At 24.8% G+C, this 17,855-nt stretch overlaps 1 protein-coding gene across 4 annotated transcripts in view; it reads right to left on the bottom strand.

The window, feature by feature from the left end:
• Positions 1 to 17,855, bottom strand: part of LOC127283500 (uncharacterized) — an 86,185-nt gene that overhangs the window by 14,901 nt on the left and 53,429 nt on the right. For 2 of the 4 annotated variants that reach the window (XM_051308434.1, XM_051308435.1), the window contains exons 3-11: positions 9,631 to 9,688; positions 7,882 to 8,018; positions 7,239 to 7,691; positions 6,913 to 7,153; positions 5,905 to 6,211; positions 5,643 to 5,781; positions 5,229 to 5,406; positions 3,968 to 4,196; positions 3,609 to 3,720 (exon numbers count right to left, since the gene is read on the bottom strand). In XM_051308434.1, coding sequence (XP_051164391.1) covers positions 3,609 to 3,720; positions 3,968 to 4,196; positions 5,229 to 5,406; positions 5,643 to 5,781; positions 5,905 to 6,211; positions 6,913 to 7,153; positions 7,239 to 7,691; positions 7,882 to 8,018; positions 9,631 to 9,665 — 1,831 coding nt within the window. In that variant the 5' untranslated portion in view covers positions 9,666 to 9,688. The remainder of the gene's footprint in view (positions 1 to 3,608; positions 3,721 to 3,967; positions 4,197 to 5,228; positions 5,407 to 5,642; positions 5,782 to 5,904; positions 6,212 to 6,912; positions 7,154 to 7,238; positions 7,692 to 7,881; positions 8,019 to 9,630; positions 9,689 to 17,855) is intronic. The other 2 variants (XM_051308436.1, XM_051308437.1) reach the window with 2 other exon arrangements.

Genomic DNA, 17,855 nt, shown 5'->3' with positions numbered 1-17,855 from the left:
TTTTCTTTTCAATCAAGCTCTTACAATAATAAAGTAAATTTCAACCGCATACCTATGCAATTTAATTTTAAATTTGAAAAATCTTTAATGATTTATTCTCAACTCGGATCAACTTTTCAAAAGTTGGGAATTTATAATTCTTATTCTCTTTTTTTTCTTTTCTTTTTAAAGAATCAACTATTTCAGCAAAAATTTTCACATTTAAAATTACATAAATAATGCTTCTCTCGATGTGTCAAGAAAAAAAAATAGATTTATCTTGATTTAAACGTTTCAGAAGAAATGCGAAGAGATCTAAAAACCAACTTTCTTTTAAAAGTCTCGTTTTTCTTTTCAATACTTTATCTTTGGTTTTCTAGTGTTTGTCAACGTAAGCGAATTTAGTATAGAAAAAAAAATTAAGGAGCTATTCAAGTTTAACTTTCTTATTTCCACATTAATTAAACATTTAAATACACATTATTTAATTGAATATTTATTTGATAATAGTTAAGTAATCGATTATTTGAACTTTTTTTTATCAGTGATAACAGAAATAATAAAAAAATTATCTAAAATAAATAATTATAATAATGAATAATAATAAAATTTTCGTGTAAAAATTAAAAACGGTATAAATTTCCAATAATTGAATTAAAATTGAATCTATATAAAGATTTGGAAAATCTTTTTCAAGTATATAAAAATAGAAAAAAATACACAAAGATTCAGGGTACCAGACATTGAGTACAATTTATCTTCAGACACCCCGGAGGTCTTTAATCATACCAAGGACGTTTACGAGCATTTTGTGCTATTCTATCCAATCAAAACACTTCACTATATGTCAGCTTTCATATATTGAGAAAGAAAAAAAAAGAGAAGAGTGAAAAATATCATTTCTCGTTAATAATGCAATTTTTTTTCGCTATACAAAAGCATAAATCGCCTTTTAAAATAATAACAGATATAGATATATATAAAAAAAGCGAAACAAATATCCAACTTTATTTGAACGTATATAGAAGAAAAAAAGACAAATTTTTATTAATAGAAACCGCACGTAGGATGAGCAATGCAAAAAAAAAACTTGATGTAACGAAATGACCTATAAAGACAAAACTAAAAAAAATAAAAAATGAAAATAAAATTTTTCCAATCCAATTTATAAATAAAATTGTATATTTTCAATTATTACAAATAATTTATTTTATGGTTTACTTTTAATTTTCTTTTTTATAAAGATAAAAAATTTATATTAAATTAAAAAAATTTTTGACGATTTTAGATTTCATATTCATATATTTAAAGAAATAAAATTATTGAAAATTCATGCGAGCAATTATTTAGAATAATTAAAAACATAAAATAAAAAATAGAAATTTTTTTTTGGTTCTCTTTTTTCAAAATATATCAATATTTCTTAAATAAAAATTTGATTAACTAGAAATTTTATTAAATTTTGTCTATAAAAAATCTGGCTAAATATAAATTCCTATTTAATGAGAATTTGGCTAAATAAAAGTTGCGTTAAATAAAAAATATGTTTAACTTGAATTCTTTTTTATAAAAAAAAAATTTTCCATTTACAAATTTAGCTAAATAAATTCGATTTAATAAGAATTCGGTTAAATAACAAATTCGGTAGTTTTTATTGGTTTGTTAAATAAAAAAAGTTTTAGAAAATAGAATTTATCAATTTTTCAGTTTCGAATTTTAAAAATAGCTCATTTTTCATTTAGGATTCAAATAGAAATTTCGTTTTGTTTCAAGAAAAAAAAAATTAATTTAATTTGACTCATATAATAAAATTATTTTATCATTACTTTTTCATTGAATTAATTGGAATTTAAATTAAGCAAAAATTACCACGTAGATTCAATTAGAAGAGAAAAATTAACTAATTAAAAAGTAGTCTACAATTCTACTTATTTTTTTTTTTAAATCGATATTTTTTACTATTATCATCTTGTGCCGTTAAGAACCCTTTAGATTTTTATAATCTTAAGTGCTGAAAGGGATGATGAGAAACACACACACACACATGTATGAAAACACACAAATGTAACACACATAGTAAGTTAATTACCGATTGATCCGAGTCTCGGAGCCTTAGACGGGTTTCACATGAGATTCAAGATAGAAGTGTTTTAGTCACGAAATTCCGGTGGCCTCTTCCAACACAATTACATGTCCTCGTTTTAATATAAGAGAAAGAGTGTGTGAGAACTACCAAGAACAAGAACACTATCAAAACCGCCTTTTTTCCCCTTTCGCTTCCACAAGTGGTTGCGTCCTGCCACGATCCGGTCCCGGGGGTGTCAATTCTACTCTATTTGGTCACGCGAATCGTTGCGTTGCGTGGTTTCAAAAAAAAAAGAAGGAACACTTTCGATTTCTTCTTACGAAAAAAAAAATCTAATAAAATTTCAAGAACACTAATTCTAAAAAGAGGCCAACACCCATCGTTTTTTTTTTTTTTTTATTTTATTTATCAGTGAGAAAACATAAACAAAACAATTGCAGAATTTTTTTTCTGTCAACCAATAAAGCGGATAAATTTATTGTCAAGATTAAAAAATTAATTTACAATTGTCGAAAACGATTGACACCATTGTCGTTTTGTGATTAAAACTGACAACCTTCGAACTGACCTTCGATTGTTATTCACACCCTCGAATCACACACGTAACGCGCAAACGTCCATTATTATTATATATATAATAATAATTTCGAGTGACCATTTCGAGACAATATTATCATCTTAATTAATTCATCTAATTGATCATAGGGGATAAATTATTATCTAAATAATTCTTTAATGGAGAATTTTAATGGAATTTCAAGTTTTCATTATTTTTTTTTAATTTGAAATTCTTTTTCATTTTTTTTTTTCAGAATGAAAATTGTGAGAAAAATAGCATACAGAGAGATGTGGGGGAAAATTATTGCAAAAAAATAAAGCACGAAGGACAATTTAATATGGTTTCGATATTATAGATATACACACACGCACACAGATAGGAGACAGAAAGGTTTGGTTTCTGTTATCATGCGACGACTGATGTGCACCCCCGTGACGTTCGAAGAAAACAACGCCGGAAGGGAAGCGCCTGCGTGCTTTAAAGGATTCCGAGAAAAATGATACCTAGAGCGCTTGATCGAGAGCAAATGCCTTTATTGGAGGAAAAGTTAAAGGATCGCAGGTGGTCGTGACTCGGCGCTAGATTTTAAATAGAAAAAAAAATTCGATTTTACATCCCCTCTCTAAAAGATTTTCCAATTTTTGTTTCTCTATTCTATATTAATTTATTATTTAAAATAAATAAGAGATTTTTTTTTTAAAGAAAAGTCTGCAAATGAATTTTATAAATAAATTAATCTAATACAAAATATCATAAAACTTTAACCTTGAATAAATATGAATAACTTTCGAAATCTATAAGTCCAATTCTTGTTTTGTCAGATTTGAAATATGTTTCTCCCATTTATTTGAGACGTCCATTATTTCTCGTTTTTTTTTCTCGACTCAATTTTCCGCTATGTCAGCTTAACATGAGGGGGGTTTTTTTTTTTTGTTAAGAAAAAAATACTAACCCGAGGCAAGTGATGGGAAATAATTTACTTACCAGTCTGTGTGCTGCTGTCAAAAAAAGTGCTCGAAGTCTCGACTGTCATTGTTGCAAATGTTCCATCTGTTATCTGTGCTGAACTGTCTCTTCTGCCTCGATACCTTTGAACCTAAGGAAATAAAAAATGTAGGTAGATAAATTGAAATTTTATTTATATAACTATGATTAAAATATATATATATTAAAGAGACTGTAATAAGAAGGAAATTAAAAATATTCTTTTAATTTGGAAAATGTCAATATGAAATATTTTTATATTTAAGAAATCAATGTCTCTCGCAATTAATTGATAAAAAAAAAATAATATAAAATTGGAAAATGAGGTTTTTAATATAGAAATAATATATTAATATTACATGTTTAAGGGAAAGTGTACGAACTGTATCATCGCTTTGTGAACTCTGTCTACGAAAATTTCGACAGCGAATCATTTCCTCAGTTGTGCTTTGTCGTCTAAAACCACGTGCTATTAAAATTTCTTCTGTCGTTGATTGTCTTCTAATTATTGGAGCATGTTGAATACTTCCAGGTGCTCTTGCACATGGACTTGGATCTCTCGAAGAACACGACGAACTATCAGGAGATCTAAAATATTACAATTATATTTCAATATCTATAATAAAGAAATTTAATTTATTAATTAATTTTATTCAATATTTAAACACCTTGAAAAAAAAGAAATTTTAATTTATATATTTATTTAATAGAAAAAAAAAATAATCGACTGTAATTTATTTTTGTAAATAGTATTTGACAAAATACAAAAAGTGTTTACCAGAAAGTTTTTCTATTGGCATATATATATGTATAGAAAATGTAGAGAGAGAGAAAACTTTTCAGTAGTACGTAAAGATTTAGGTCAGACTCTCTGTCTCGCCGAGACTTTCCAGATCTACTTAATGGAGATTGTCTATTCAAGAATATATATATATACAAGTTGCAACATTATTGGGCGATTCTGTTTCCATTCTAAGTGATTAAAAATTATCAAATCGATTTCGATTCTCTAATAAATAAATAATTAAATGAATAAACAAATATTATAAAGAGAAAATGGATTACTTTTTAATGAAATAGTAGTTTTTTTCTAAAAGGTCATGCACTAAAAAAGAATTACACGAATTAAATAATTATTTTTCTATTTAAAACACGAAATTTTGGATTACCATTTTTGAAAAAAATATAACTAATCAAAAAAATTATTCAAATTTTTCGAATTTAATTTTCAAAAATTTATTTAAATTATTATTTACTATTTGGTGATTTTTACTTAGCGTTATTTAAATTATTACCGAACTTCAAAAAAAAAATACAAAAATAAATTTTAAAAAAGTTGTTTTCTGATTTTAAAGTTATATATAAAAAAAACTAATTAAAATACAAATTATATAAATCTTGTCATAAAAACTCTTTCCCCGACATCATGATGAAAATGTTCAATAAAATTGACTTGAATTGTAAAAAAATTTTTAACTAGAAACCCTTTTTTTTTCTCTGAATGACGACGTAGTTACTCTCTCAAGTTAAATTGTAAAAGTTTAAAATATTTCTTCATGGCATTTTTTTTTTTTTTGCTCTTATTTTTAGTATTTTTATTCTCTTGAATATGGTTATTACCTTGGAGCTCGACCAGCGATGGAAGTTGATTGTCTTCGAAGTCGAGCTTTTCTCTGTCTAATTGGACTAATATCTCTTTTATCCGCATTTCTGTCTGGACTCAAATGACTCTTTGAATCACGACGTCTTGGATAAGAGGCTGAATCCGGACTTAGGGAATCTCTTCGCGCTTTTCGACCTGAAAAAAAATAGAAATATTTTACAAATACCCAATTTTTCAAAATTTGTCCAAATGTTTAATGTTTCTTTAATTTTAATTAAAATTTTTTTATGCTTTAAAATAAATTTTGTTATAATTAGCTTAATAAAATTTTTAATTACATTTTTTGATAATTCAATACAAAAAGCAAATTTTTTCTTAATTTTATTACAATAATTTAACGATTAACTGAAGTTTATAATTATTATATTTACCTCCGTCATCGGGATCTGGTGATAATGTCGGTTGACTCTCTCGTCTTCCACTTGGAGGCAGAGATTCATCCATGGCAGCAGATTGTCTAGTTAATCTCGGTATTTTATTCGGAGAAACTTCTTTTCCTTTATAGTAACACTAAAAAAAAAAAACAGTTTGTTTTACCGGAAAATTAAAAAAAGAATTATTATTAATAAAAAGAATATTTATTTTTTTCGATAATAATGTAAAAACAAAAAAAATTTCAATAAGAAAAATTACCTGAGTCGTGGAATCTCTTCTGGTAGACAATAATGGATGTGTTGGTGTTGTGCTCACATTAGGTGAACCAACAGGACTAGAACTTCCGGAATTTGAATTTCCAGGAAGTGGAAGACTACTTCCGGCAATGGGCGAAATTGATGGCGGCGTTACTGAAGACATAACGATTGTCGGTGGATTAATATTTGGTTCTAAAGTCAATGTTTTACTTTCACATGATACTGATTTCATCTCAATTGTCGTCGTCGGCGTCTTCGCTTCCAAATTGTTTGTCTTCTCTGCACTTCTTTGCGTCTCCAAATGATCCCTATAATGCGAAAAAAAATAAATAAATACATTTTTCATTGTCTTTTAATTTCTATTTTTTCAAGGACCTTGATTTTTATGAAATGCTGTTTATCTTTTAATGGAAAATACATTTTTAAAATTTTCAAATAAATCTTTATCAATTTTGTTTTTTAATTTTCATTCCCTTAAAGTTTTATATTTTGACAATTTCAATTTACATGGCTTTTAATTAAAAGAACACAAAATTGTTTTAATGTAAAATAACAATAGTATTGAATTTTTTTTTTTTCATTTTCAGCTAAAATTTATATACAGCAATAAAATTGCAGAAGAATCTGTTCGTTTACGTATGTATTGGACAATTTTTAAAAGGTCACAAATTTGATATAGATACACCCGACGAGAATCACTGAATATTAGATTTATTATTCTTGTCAATCAATATTCCTGCAAAACAGAACTTTAAATTGATACACTATTCTTTGTATGAATATAATTAATTTATCGTTTATTATAAAACTTTTATTAACTATAATAATTATTATTATCATTATATAGGAATAATAAATATTATTTAAAAAAAGTTTTTTAAATATAAAATTACCACGAAAAAAAATTGTCAAGGAAGTAAAATATTTATATAAAATAAATATAATTTACACTTTTTATTATATTGTTAATTGTTTTTTCATTGAGGAAATGTTTAAAAAAATAACTAACCGAATAGCAAAACTTCCGCCGCTATCTGTACTCGATGCACTTGGCCTTTGATCATTTCTGTAATACTTTCCAGGTGGAACACCAAGATCAATAGATTGTTGAGATTGTTTACGTCTATGATGTCGACAATTGTGCTGCTTCTTTTCACCTAAATTGCCCGTTTGTCCGCCAACAATAGAATCTCTTCTCGATCTTGCACTCTCACCAGAACCTCGTCTAGAATTTCGAGATTCTCCCGATCCTTGAAAAAATAATAATAAAAAATAAATTTAAAAATAGATAAAAAAAAGAAAATTCTAAATTAATTCTAAAAAAAATAAAAAAACCTCTTCTTGGAGTTGGTGAAATAACCGTTGGTGGTTGTTGAGGTTGTGGTTGTTCCTTTTTACCCCAAAGTTTGGCAATATCATTTTTAAGGTCACTGATTGCTGAATCTCTTCGTCCTTTTGTTGATAATTGACTTCTAATGCCACTGTCAACTGAACTTTCTCGTCTTTTTCTTACACTCGCATAATGACTGGTTGGATGACAGGTATCTGTTGTTGCCGATCTTGACCATGGTAAAGATTTTGCAATATCAGCAAGTGTTTCACGTCGCGATAGCTTACTGCCCTTTCCACCTTTTGTTGAAGTACCACCTCCACCCCATTCTCTTAAAATGTCAGTCAATTGTGCCAAACTCGAACGTCTTCGACGTTGATTTGTTGGCGATGTTTCTTGAAGTTCATTTGGAGGTGAAATTGATGTTATCTGCGCTGCTGAATCACGTCTTCCAGTCCCTTGAAAATATATAAAAATAAATTAATATTTTAATAAAATATAATAATTATTCCAATAAATGATATTTTTAAAAATTATTTTTTAATAAAAGGAATAATTAAATAGTTATATAATAATTAAAAAATTAAATAGTCAAAAATATTCTTAATATATAAAAAAAATTTTTTTTCGAAAAAATTGAATTCTTACCAAGGCGTTGTTTTAGCGTCGATTCTTCGACTTGTTCCCGAACAAGATCGTCCCATCCATTTCCGCCCTGCCATATTAGACCCACTTGATGACTGAGAATCGGTAAATTGCAGACAAAACAAATCGCTGTCATGGTCCTGAAAAAAAGAAAATTTAAACAATTAATATAATGTGAATTAAAAAATTAATTTGCAAATATATAAATTTCAAAGCAAATAACTCAATAGAAGGAATGGAAAAAAAGGTGCTCTTTCAAAAAAGAAAAAAAAATTATTTTTTTTTTTTGTGAAGTACCAGGACATGCCAAAACAGCGCTATAAATTTGATTTTCTCGTTGTTCTGCACTTTCAATATATACAAAATTAATAAATTTCATTAATTAATCTAAATTATTTAAGAAAAAATTTTTTTTCTATCTTAATTCTAACTTAAATAAAATTCTACTCCACTTTTTTTTAAAAATGGTAAACGAATTGAACGAATTAATTAAATTAAACAGATTTAATAAGAACAAAAATTTATTTTGATATTGCTTATTGTTATTTGCGATTAATTTTAATAATTTTTTTTTATTATTATTCATTATATAAAATTATTATAAAATTTAATCTTTAATTATTAATTCAATAAATAATTATTTTATTCGTAATATCCATTTATTTTGCTATCAAAAATATTTTATTTCAATTTTAAAAAAATTGTGTATTTTTTGATTAATTTTTAATCTGTTAATTTAATAAATTCAAACAAGAAAATTATTTAAATATAAGAAATTATGTAATTTTAAATAAATTAGAATTTTAAAACAACGTCTGAATATCCTGTAAAATGCAAATTAGAAAAATATTTTCTACGTTTTAAAATTTAACAGCATAGAGTGTTCCAAAATCAATTAAGCGGCTGCATATTTTATAATTATGAAAAATCCAAAAACTATTTTTAAGATTTTATTTAACGATAAATAGTCATATAAAAATTATCTAAATTAAATAAATTATAAATAAATATAAAAATTATAATAATTAATATATAATATTAATATATATATAATTATATTAATTTGAAAATTTTTTGGAATTTTCATAATTTTTTATTGTACAAGAAAGCCTCGAAAATACTGCAATCGAAATCACGTTAGCGCCAAGTTGACCTCTGTGATAGCAATGATACCAAAAAAAAGAAGTATAATGATTAGAGTCATTCCAGAAATGCTAAGCTAAGATATACAATAGATGCATATATGTACACTGTTAAAATACTCCAACTCCATTGAAATGAACAAATAATTACAAAATTATTTTTAATTAATCTTAAATAAAAAATTGATTTTTTTTATTTTTTTCATATTTCAATTAAATTAATAAAAAAAAACGATTAAAAAAATTAAATTAATAAATAAACAAATTTAAAAAAAAAATCTTTTTAAATTGTTAAATAAAAAAAATTATAATTATTTAATTTAAAAAAAAATGAAAATTAAAGAAAGAGAAGCAAAAAAAAATTTTTTTTCAACAATGAACATAATTGCAGACATGAAGATGTTTTTTTTTTTGTTTTTGTTTTTTAATACAATAAGTCGTGTCACGAGAGCCGAAGAACGTCATTCCAAAAAGCATGAATGAAGAGAGCTCGAGATTGTTAGATAATTACTTAACTATTTAATAGAGCAAGATATAAAAATTCATTTTATATATAGCGAATAGATATAAAATTTTGAGTGAGAGATATAGCTGATTTTGTATTTTCGACCTGTAATGTCGAAGTCTCGGGCTCTGCAACGACATCGCATGGCAAGGGTCTGGTTGACCTGCAAAAAACACATACGTACTGTTTTTGCCAAATTTCATTTTTTTTTTATTTTTTAATTTATTAAACGAATAATTCCGCTCTCGGTACACTAGTACCTATCATTAATTTTACTCGTAAAATTAAAATTAATTAATATAATAATTAAAATCTCTTCAAATTAATGATTCGATAAAAAAAAATTTATTTTTATTAAAAAATTTTAAATAATTAAAATTATTATTTTTGTAGATCAATTAATATAGGTACCATTTTTTTTTTAACGACAGAATCATTATTTGGTTTCAATAAATATTATAATTAATAATAATAATAAAAAATCAATTACCGTTTTTTGGAGCTTATGAAAATTATTAAAAAATTTATTTTGAATAAAAAAAAATATAAATTATTATATTAACGGAAATAAAAATTATTATGAAAATTTTTTTGCTATAAATTTAGTTAAATGAAAATTGTATTTTTCGTAAAATTTATAAATTTTTGAGTAGGTTCGTACAACATTTTCGTAAAATTGGATCATTCGGAAAAATCCATAGAATAAAAGCAGGATGTTGTACATTTATAGAGAGCTTCACGCACTTTTCTAGTTTTAGCTATATGAGCATTTTATGAAGGTCCTCTCCCATAGGTCCTCTTTGAACCGAAATAAAAAAAAATTCCTAAAAGGTTTCTAAAGAGATTGCATCACAAAAATGTACAATGAAATGAAAAAAAGATTTTCATTCAAAAAAATAAAAATAAAAAAAATAACATAGGCACATAAAAAAAGTAACAAAAAAAATACAAAAAAATTGTTTTTTTTTTTAAATTTCTCTCTAGTTTTTTATTTTATTTAAATAATAAAAATTTGCAAATTAGAAAAAATATTTTTAAAAAATAATATTTGTAAAATCCTTTTTAAAAATATTTTTTTTGAATATTTTTTAAAAATATTATTTATAATATTTTCTATTCCAAATTATTTTTTATATGGAAAGATTAGAAAAAAAATTCAAGTATTAAAAAATATAAATTTAAAAATATATAGCTTTTGAGACAGAAAAAAAGGAAAATTCGAAAAAAAATTTGCATTTCGAATATTTTGTTATTGAAATTGAAAAAAAAAATGTGACACAAATTACATATATATCGCGCGCTATTGGGAGATAATTATTCAAATAGATTAACATCATCTGATGATGTTAGATCGAGCGATGTCTAATTTGCCCTAAGCTGATGTTAATTGAGGCGTAAAGAGTTTAATCCACGGTCGATAACTTTGTAAAGAAAATTCCTGCTCAGCCGAGCATATTAAACTACAGGAGGTACATATATACTATCAGTGGGCTCACTGATAAGGAAGGACGCTGCGGGAGATTCAAAACTTTCCCTCGCTCTCATCTACCCTTGAAACTTGTTTGGAACCTCTCAATTGATTTTCCGGTTTACTCTCGAAACTCACAGTTTCTCTATTATGGTAATAATGCTTAAAATCTAGAATGCAAACACAACTTTTACTATATATATATCCAAATGTATAGGTTCTATACTTGCTTTTATGCTCTTTCATCAAATAACAGTGTTATAATTCATTCAAGTATATTATACGAGATTCACTTATAGTTTTTCTCTTCAGAAGTTATATATATATATATATATATATATATTAAATATGTTGAAATCAGCAACCTGTTGCCATCAACTGTACTTTACACAAATGAAGAAAAAAAAAAATTCTTCACCAAAATATTTTCAAGTATTTTTTTTTCATTATATTAAAAAAGCAGATATACATTTTTATTTTATCTTTAATCTAATTTTTATTTAACCATTTTCATTTATATTTTACTAAAAAATTTTAATAAGACAATGAATTTTTATTTAATTAAATTTTTGTTTATTAAATCAAAATCTGATTTGGTTAAATTTTCATTTAAACAAATTTGATTTGGCGTTATTTATATTTTACCCAAATTTTCATTTAACCCAATTTGATTTGGCCTAATTTATATTTTACCCAAATTTTCATTTAACCAAATTTGATTTGGCCTTATTTATATTTTATTAAAATTTTCATTTAACCAAATTTAATTTGGTCTAATTTATATTTTACCCAAATTTTCATTTAACCAAATTTAATTTGGCCTAATTTATATTTTACCAAAATTTTCATTTAACCAAATTTGATTCGGCCTTATTTAAATATTTTACCCAAATTTTCATTTAACCCAATATGATTTGGCCTAATTTATATTTTACAAAAATTTTTATTTAACCAAATTCGATTTGGTCTAATTTATATTTTACCAAAATTTTTAAAGACAAATATTTAAATAAATTTTTATTTAATTAAAATTTTTTTGTTACAACAAATTTTGATTTGGTTTAATTTTTATTTAACCAAATTGATATGAATTTATTTATTTAAAAAAATTAACTAAAATTTTTTATTAATCAAATTTTCCAATTTGACTACAATGAATATTGTTTCCAAATATTCAAAGTTTAATTTAATTCAATTAAATTTTTATATACGAGAAATAAAAATTTTCATTTTGGTTTCAAAATTCTTACCAATATTTGATATAAAAAAAAAATTCGGTTATATATAAAAGAATTGTATCTTTAATAGGGTTTATTATTAAATTCTTCTCTCGGTTATTCAATTTCTTTTTATTTGAAGGAAAAATATCTATAGTTTCTTTCATGCAATCTTGTTAAAAGAAGAGAGTGAAAAACAAAGAGAAAATTGTGTTTGAAGAAATATTTATATCAAGGTGAAGTTTTTGTGAAAAAAAAATTTAATAAATTCCCACTTTAGAAGACTTATTAAAGGGAAAATAGCAAATAAATAATTAAAACCAAAAAAAAATAAATAATAGAGACTTTAAATTATTATTATTTTATCAATTTTTTTTCTACTTAATTGAAAAATCTTTTTTTTAATATATTTTTTTTGTTTTTTGAAAAACACTTTTATATCACAAATATTATGAAAAATAAAATATTTTAATATTTATATATTTAGAAAAAATATGTAATATTTTCAATTTATTTTAATATATTGTCAACATAAATTTTTCTAGAAAGAAAATATTTTTCTATATGGAAAAATATTTTTCACCTTATTTTATATCTTAAAGGAAAAAAATTATAAGAATTTACATATTTTCAGTCTATCGGGTTTTAAACGACCCACTTTTCAAGTGTAAAAATATTTTTCCCCTCATTTTTTTTTCTTTGTCAATGCGCGAAAAAATTGAAAGGATAATTAATTTATCATAAGTAGCAAGCTATTATTGATAATGATAATAATAATAAAAATAATAATATATTTTACTTTCAAGAAATACTTAAGAAAAAATTATGTTGTAATTATTATAATTTATATAAATAAATTATAAAATTATAATTCTATTTATATTAATTATAATAAAAATTTATTTCCTTTTTTTTATCCTTCAGTGGTTTTTTTTATATCTTTGCATTATTATTATTAATGTTATAATTTGAGAAATGTCAGAAGGAAGATTCAGTGTGCACGTCTTCCTCTTTGAAATCTGTAATGTTGATTTTAAATTCTCATGACCTGTTTATGCTTGAATGGCAAGAAGAGAGTAATCTTCTCCTTCCTTTTTTGGTGAGGAGATTTTTTTTATCGACCATTTTTATACCACACACAAGGTAAAAAGGAAGTAGATTATGACTTTGACTTGCGTTTTAGCATACTATTCAAGAGATTTTTCTTCAAGAAGAAGAAGAAGAAGAAAAAAAAATTTACTCAAAATTATTTAGCGAAATTGTTTTTTTCATTTCGTTATATAAATTGAAGCAGTATAAAAAGTATTTTTCCAATATATCTTTTTTTTTTTTGGTTGCAATTACTAGTGTTTTTTTACAAAACAAATATTTTACTTTTGAATCTCGGTTTTTCCGCAGAATATTTTTCTCCTCAATAAAGTTTTTATTTTCAGTTATTGCATGAATGAATGTTTTATATTTCACGTTATTTGAGTTTTATGTCATATATTGATACATATTCTTTTTCCAATGTATTCGGCTTAATAAAAAGTTTCGTTAAATTAAGTATATAAATAGATAACAAAAAAATTTACTTTCAGTTTAAATAAAATTTATGTCAAATATAATTTAAGTTAAATAAAAATTATGTTAAATAAAAATTTAACCAAATACCAAATGAGAAATTATGATTTTTAAATTAATGAAAATTTAATTTTAATAAATTTCAAAAAATTATGATTAATTTGTATTTGAAAAAAAAAATTAATATTTCAAGGTAGAATTTTGAAGTTCAAAGAATCCGAAAAGTTGTAGAGGAACTTTATAAAATTCTCTTCAATATTTCATATCATCAAAAACACGAAAGAAGGTATATAAAATTTTTTATGAGTTTGCTGTTAAACAAGAATTTGAAGAGCGTGTGATATATATTTATTAAAATCTACCAGAATATGGTACAAAATTCATACCATTTCATTTATAAGAAAAAAATGATTTAGTTTTTTTTTCTTTTTTTTTTTTTTTTTTTTGTTATAAACTGAGAAAAAGTATAAAAAAAAAGTTGAGAAGTTTCTGCGATAGAAACAGGGGCGCTTGTCACTCTGTTGATCTATTATAACTATGTTTGGAATTGTAAAGCATCAGTTATATGACCAACACAAACACAAGTCGTTTGCAGGAGTTGATAAGGGGAAACATTTCTCGTATTATCCACATTTAACACAATTTTCCTCTTAAACTTTGTCCATTAATCAATTACAATATATATATATATATATATATATATATTTAAAACAAAAGAAAAAAAAATTATTTCACAATTTTTTTTATAAAAAAGAAAAAAAAATGAAAACTAAAATTTTTTTATTTTTCGTAAATCTGTTTTTCTTTCGAAAAATAATTTTAATGAAATATTATAATTAATTTAACTCATTATAATAATTTCTCTCTCTCGGTATTTAAACTAAATTTTTTTCCCCTCTAATATTTACAATGTCTAAAGTACCGACGATTTAATTAATGAAATGAAAATGCGCTCAAAGAGTGATTATAAATTTTTGACAGATAAAATTGGTCTGATTCCAACGATGAGAGAATGAATTTTCCATTACTAAAATTATGTTAAATTTTACATGGTCACAGTTGACTTGTCCTCGTAAACTCTCTCTCTCTCTCTTCGCAAATTGGAAAATTGGCACTCAGGTTGCCCTAATTTGCCATAATAAAATTTATCAACTTGAACGTGAAAAAAATCTCATTTAAGACTCTCTAAACAGCATCTAGAAAATAAACTCACTCACATTTACGTAAATTATACCGATTTTAAAAATAAGTTCTCAAAAAAAAAAAAAAAAAAAAAAATTCAGACTCATTCATAATAAAAAGGTTTTTTGAAAAAATTATTTTTCACGATAAGAATGATATAAATCTATTTATTCACCTGCTATCGAAATACTTTACCCTCTGTTCATTTTTTTCCATTCATGGTTATTTTTGATAAAAATAAACTTTTAAATCTACGAACACATAGAGGGTAAAAAGTATTTTATTTCATTTTCTCTCTTAAAAGCATCGCCTCTATAAATTTCATTTTTTCGCCATTGACATGAAAAAGTGTCTTTTTTGTGCCTGTTTTGGGCAGATAAAGTAGCACTTTTTAAGGCAGTTTGGGCCAACTGCCTAAAAAAGACTTTTTTAGGCAGCAAACTGCCGTATAAAGTCTTTTTTAGGCAGTAAACTGCCCTATAAAGTCTTTTTTAGGCAGTTGTTAATTTTTGCATAATTTTTTTTTTTGCTTTTATTTTATTTATCAATTTTTATTATTTTTTTTCTTTAAAATTGTTTCACTTTTTCATAACAATGGCGAAAAAAATAGCGTATGTGGCTCGCACGTAGTAATTTTTAGGTTCGGATGATTTCAATACTCGCTGTCTGTGCGACTTCGGTTCGACTCGGCTCGCTTTCGGCTCGACTCGACTCGCCTTCGGCTCGTCTTCATCTCACCTACAGCTCGCCTTCGTCTCACCTACGTCGCACTAACGACAGCTCGTACTGAAAATTACATCCTCACCTAAAAAGTACTACTTTACGTGCTTGCCACATAATATACTATTAAAAATTTAGTGAAGAAATATTTGTCCACTCGAATAAAAAATTTATCTTCGAGATAAAATATGTAATATTTGAACCTTTTCTTTTTTTTAATTTAATAAATAAAATCATTTTTTCTTTTTTGGATAAATTTTTTTTTTTACAACAAATTTTTAATTTTACTGAAAAAAATAATTTCATTCCACTTAATTCTTATTTGGCCTAATTTTAATTTAAAGCAAATCGTAAATATTGCCTAAACATTGTTTGATCTAATTTTTGCGTTAAACTAATTCATATTTGGTATAATTTTGATTAGATCAATTCGTATTTCGCCTATACAATATTTGGCACAAATTTTATTTCGCCTAATTTTCATTTAACCCAATTCGTATTTGGCCTAATTTTTATTTAACCCAATTCGTAAATATAGCTTCATTTTTGCGTTAACCTAATTCGTATTTGGTATAATCTTGATTGGACCTAATTCGTATTTCGCCTATACAATATTTGGCCCAATTTTCATTTAACCCAATTCGTATTTAGCCTAATTTTCATTTAACCCAATTCGTATTTAGCCTAATTTTAATTTAACCCAATTCGTATTTGGCCTAATTTTTATTTAACCTAATTCGTATTTAGCCTAATTTTAATTTAACCCAATTCGTAAATATAGCGTAATTTTTTCGTTAACCTAATTCGTATTTGGTATAATCTTGATTGGACCTAATTCGTATTTCGCCTATACAATATTTGGCACAAATTTTAATTGGCCTAATTTTCATTTAACCTAATTCGTATTTCGCCTAATTATTTTTAATATCTAAAATCATTATTTATGGATAAATTATATTTTACTCTAATTTTTAATAAAAAAATCCCCCCCCCCGAAAAGAATTTTTTTGTGTAACAGAATATTATTTTGATGACAATTATTGGCATTTTGATTGAAATGGTAAGAAAGGGGAAAATACATTCTCAAGTGTATAGAATAAAGGTTGATTGAAGGTAAGAGAAAATTGAAGGATTTGACGAAGCAGAAAATGCTCTTTAACATTGATATACATATATATATATATATATAGATGTATACAAAACTGGGTCTCTTGCCATGGGGTATACTAAAGAGGAATATCACCATAGCAACCATCCAGACATTGTGTGACGATTTCAAAGAGGGTTCGAGGGATTTCTGACTGCAGATCAAGAACAAGAAGGAAAGAGGAGCTTATGTTTCTCCTTCTTCAATGAATTTTATCTGTTGCGTCAAGAAACATATTTTACGACCAAAAAACATTTTCCTCTTTCATGGTTATATAACATCAAACCCTTTTATCCCATATACGAGAAACTAAATCTAACTTATTTTTTTTTTCATATAAACATTTTTTTTCCATTTTTATAAAAAGCAAATAACGATGTGAAATTCAACTATATATATATAATATATAATTTCTAAACTTTTTAATTAGATAGTATTCGAGAAATTCGTACATCAAAGAGATTGAATTTGCATTTGAGAAAATTAGTTTTAGAGGATTTGCCCAAAGGTGAAGTTCTCTAGCATTCGATTAATTTGCATATGAACGAAAATTTTCCCCTTATACATATATAAGAGATAACGAATGTCAATATTCTTATAATTGTCCAATCATGGAATATTTCATACCTATATGTGAAATTAAATTTTAAAAATTATTTTTTTTTTCAATACAATTTAAAAAAATTATTTTTTTTTAATAAAAATTTTATATGGATTGACCCACATATTATTATTATTATTATTGGCCAAACCGAATATAAAAAATTGCATTAGCTTCGTCTATATATTAATAAAATGCATTTTGGAAGTCTATTAAAATGATATGCACGATTTAATCTATTTTAAAGGATATAATGCAACAAAATTTTGCCTATAATATATATTTATATATGTATGTATTATCTAATAATCTTTGCAATTCTGTGACCGTAACCCAATGTGACGTACCTCTAAATTTCCTGTCTATTACATCAGCTTTGATACTCCAATAAATTGTTAATTACCCACTTCACTGCACTTTCATACAAGATAA

This window comes from Leptopilina boulardi, unplaced genomic scaffold (genome assembly GCF_019393585.1).
Source record: "Leptopilina boulardi isolate dan_hultmark-lab unplaced genomic scaffold, ZJU_Lbou_2.1 LbouV2_31, whole genome shotgun sequence".
In the NCBI taxonomy this organism is placed as follows: Eukaryota; Metazoa; Arthropoda; class Insecta; order Hymenoptera; family Figitidae; genus Leptopilina; species Leptopilina boulardi.
The sequence above is the reverse complement of the archived record's forward strand: the minus strand, read 5'-3'. Positions and strand labels throughout refer to the sequence as shown.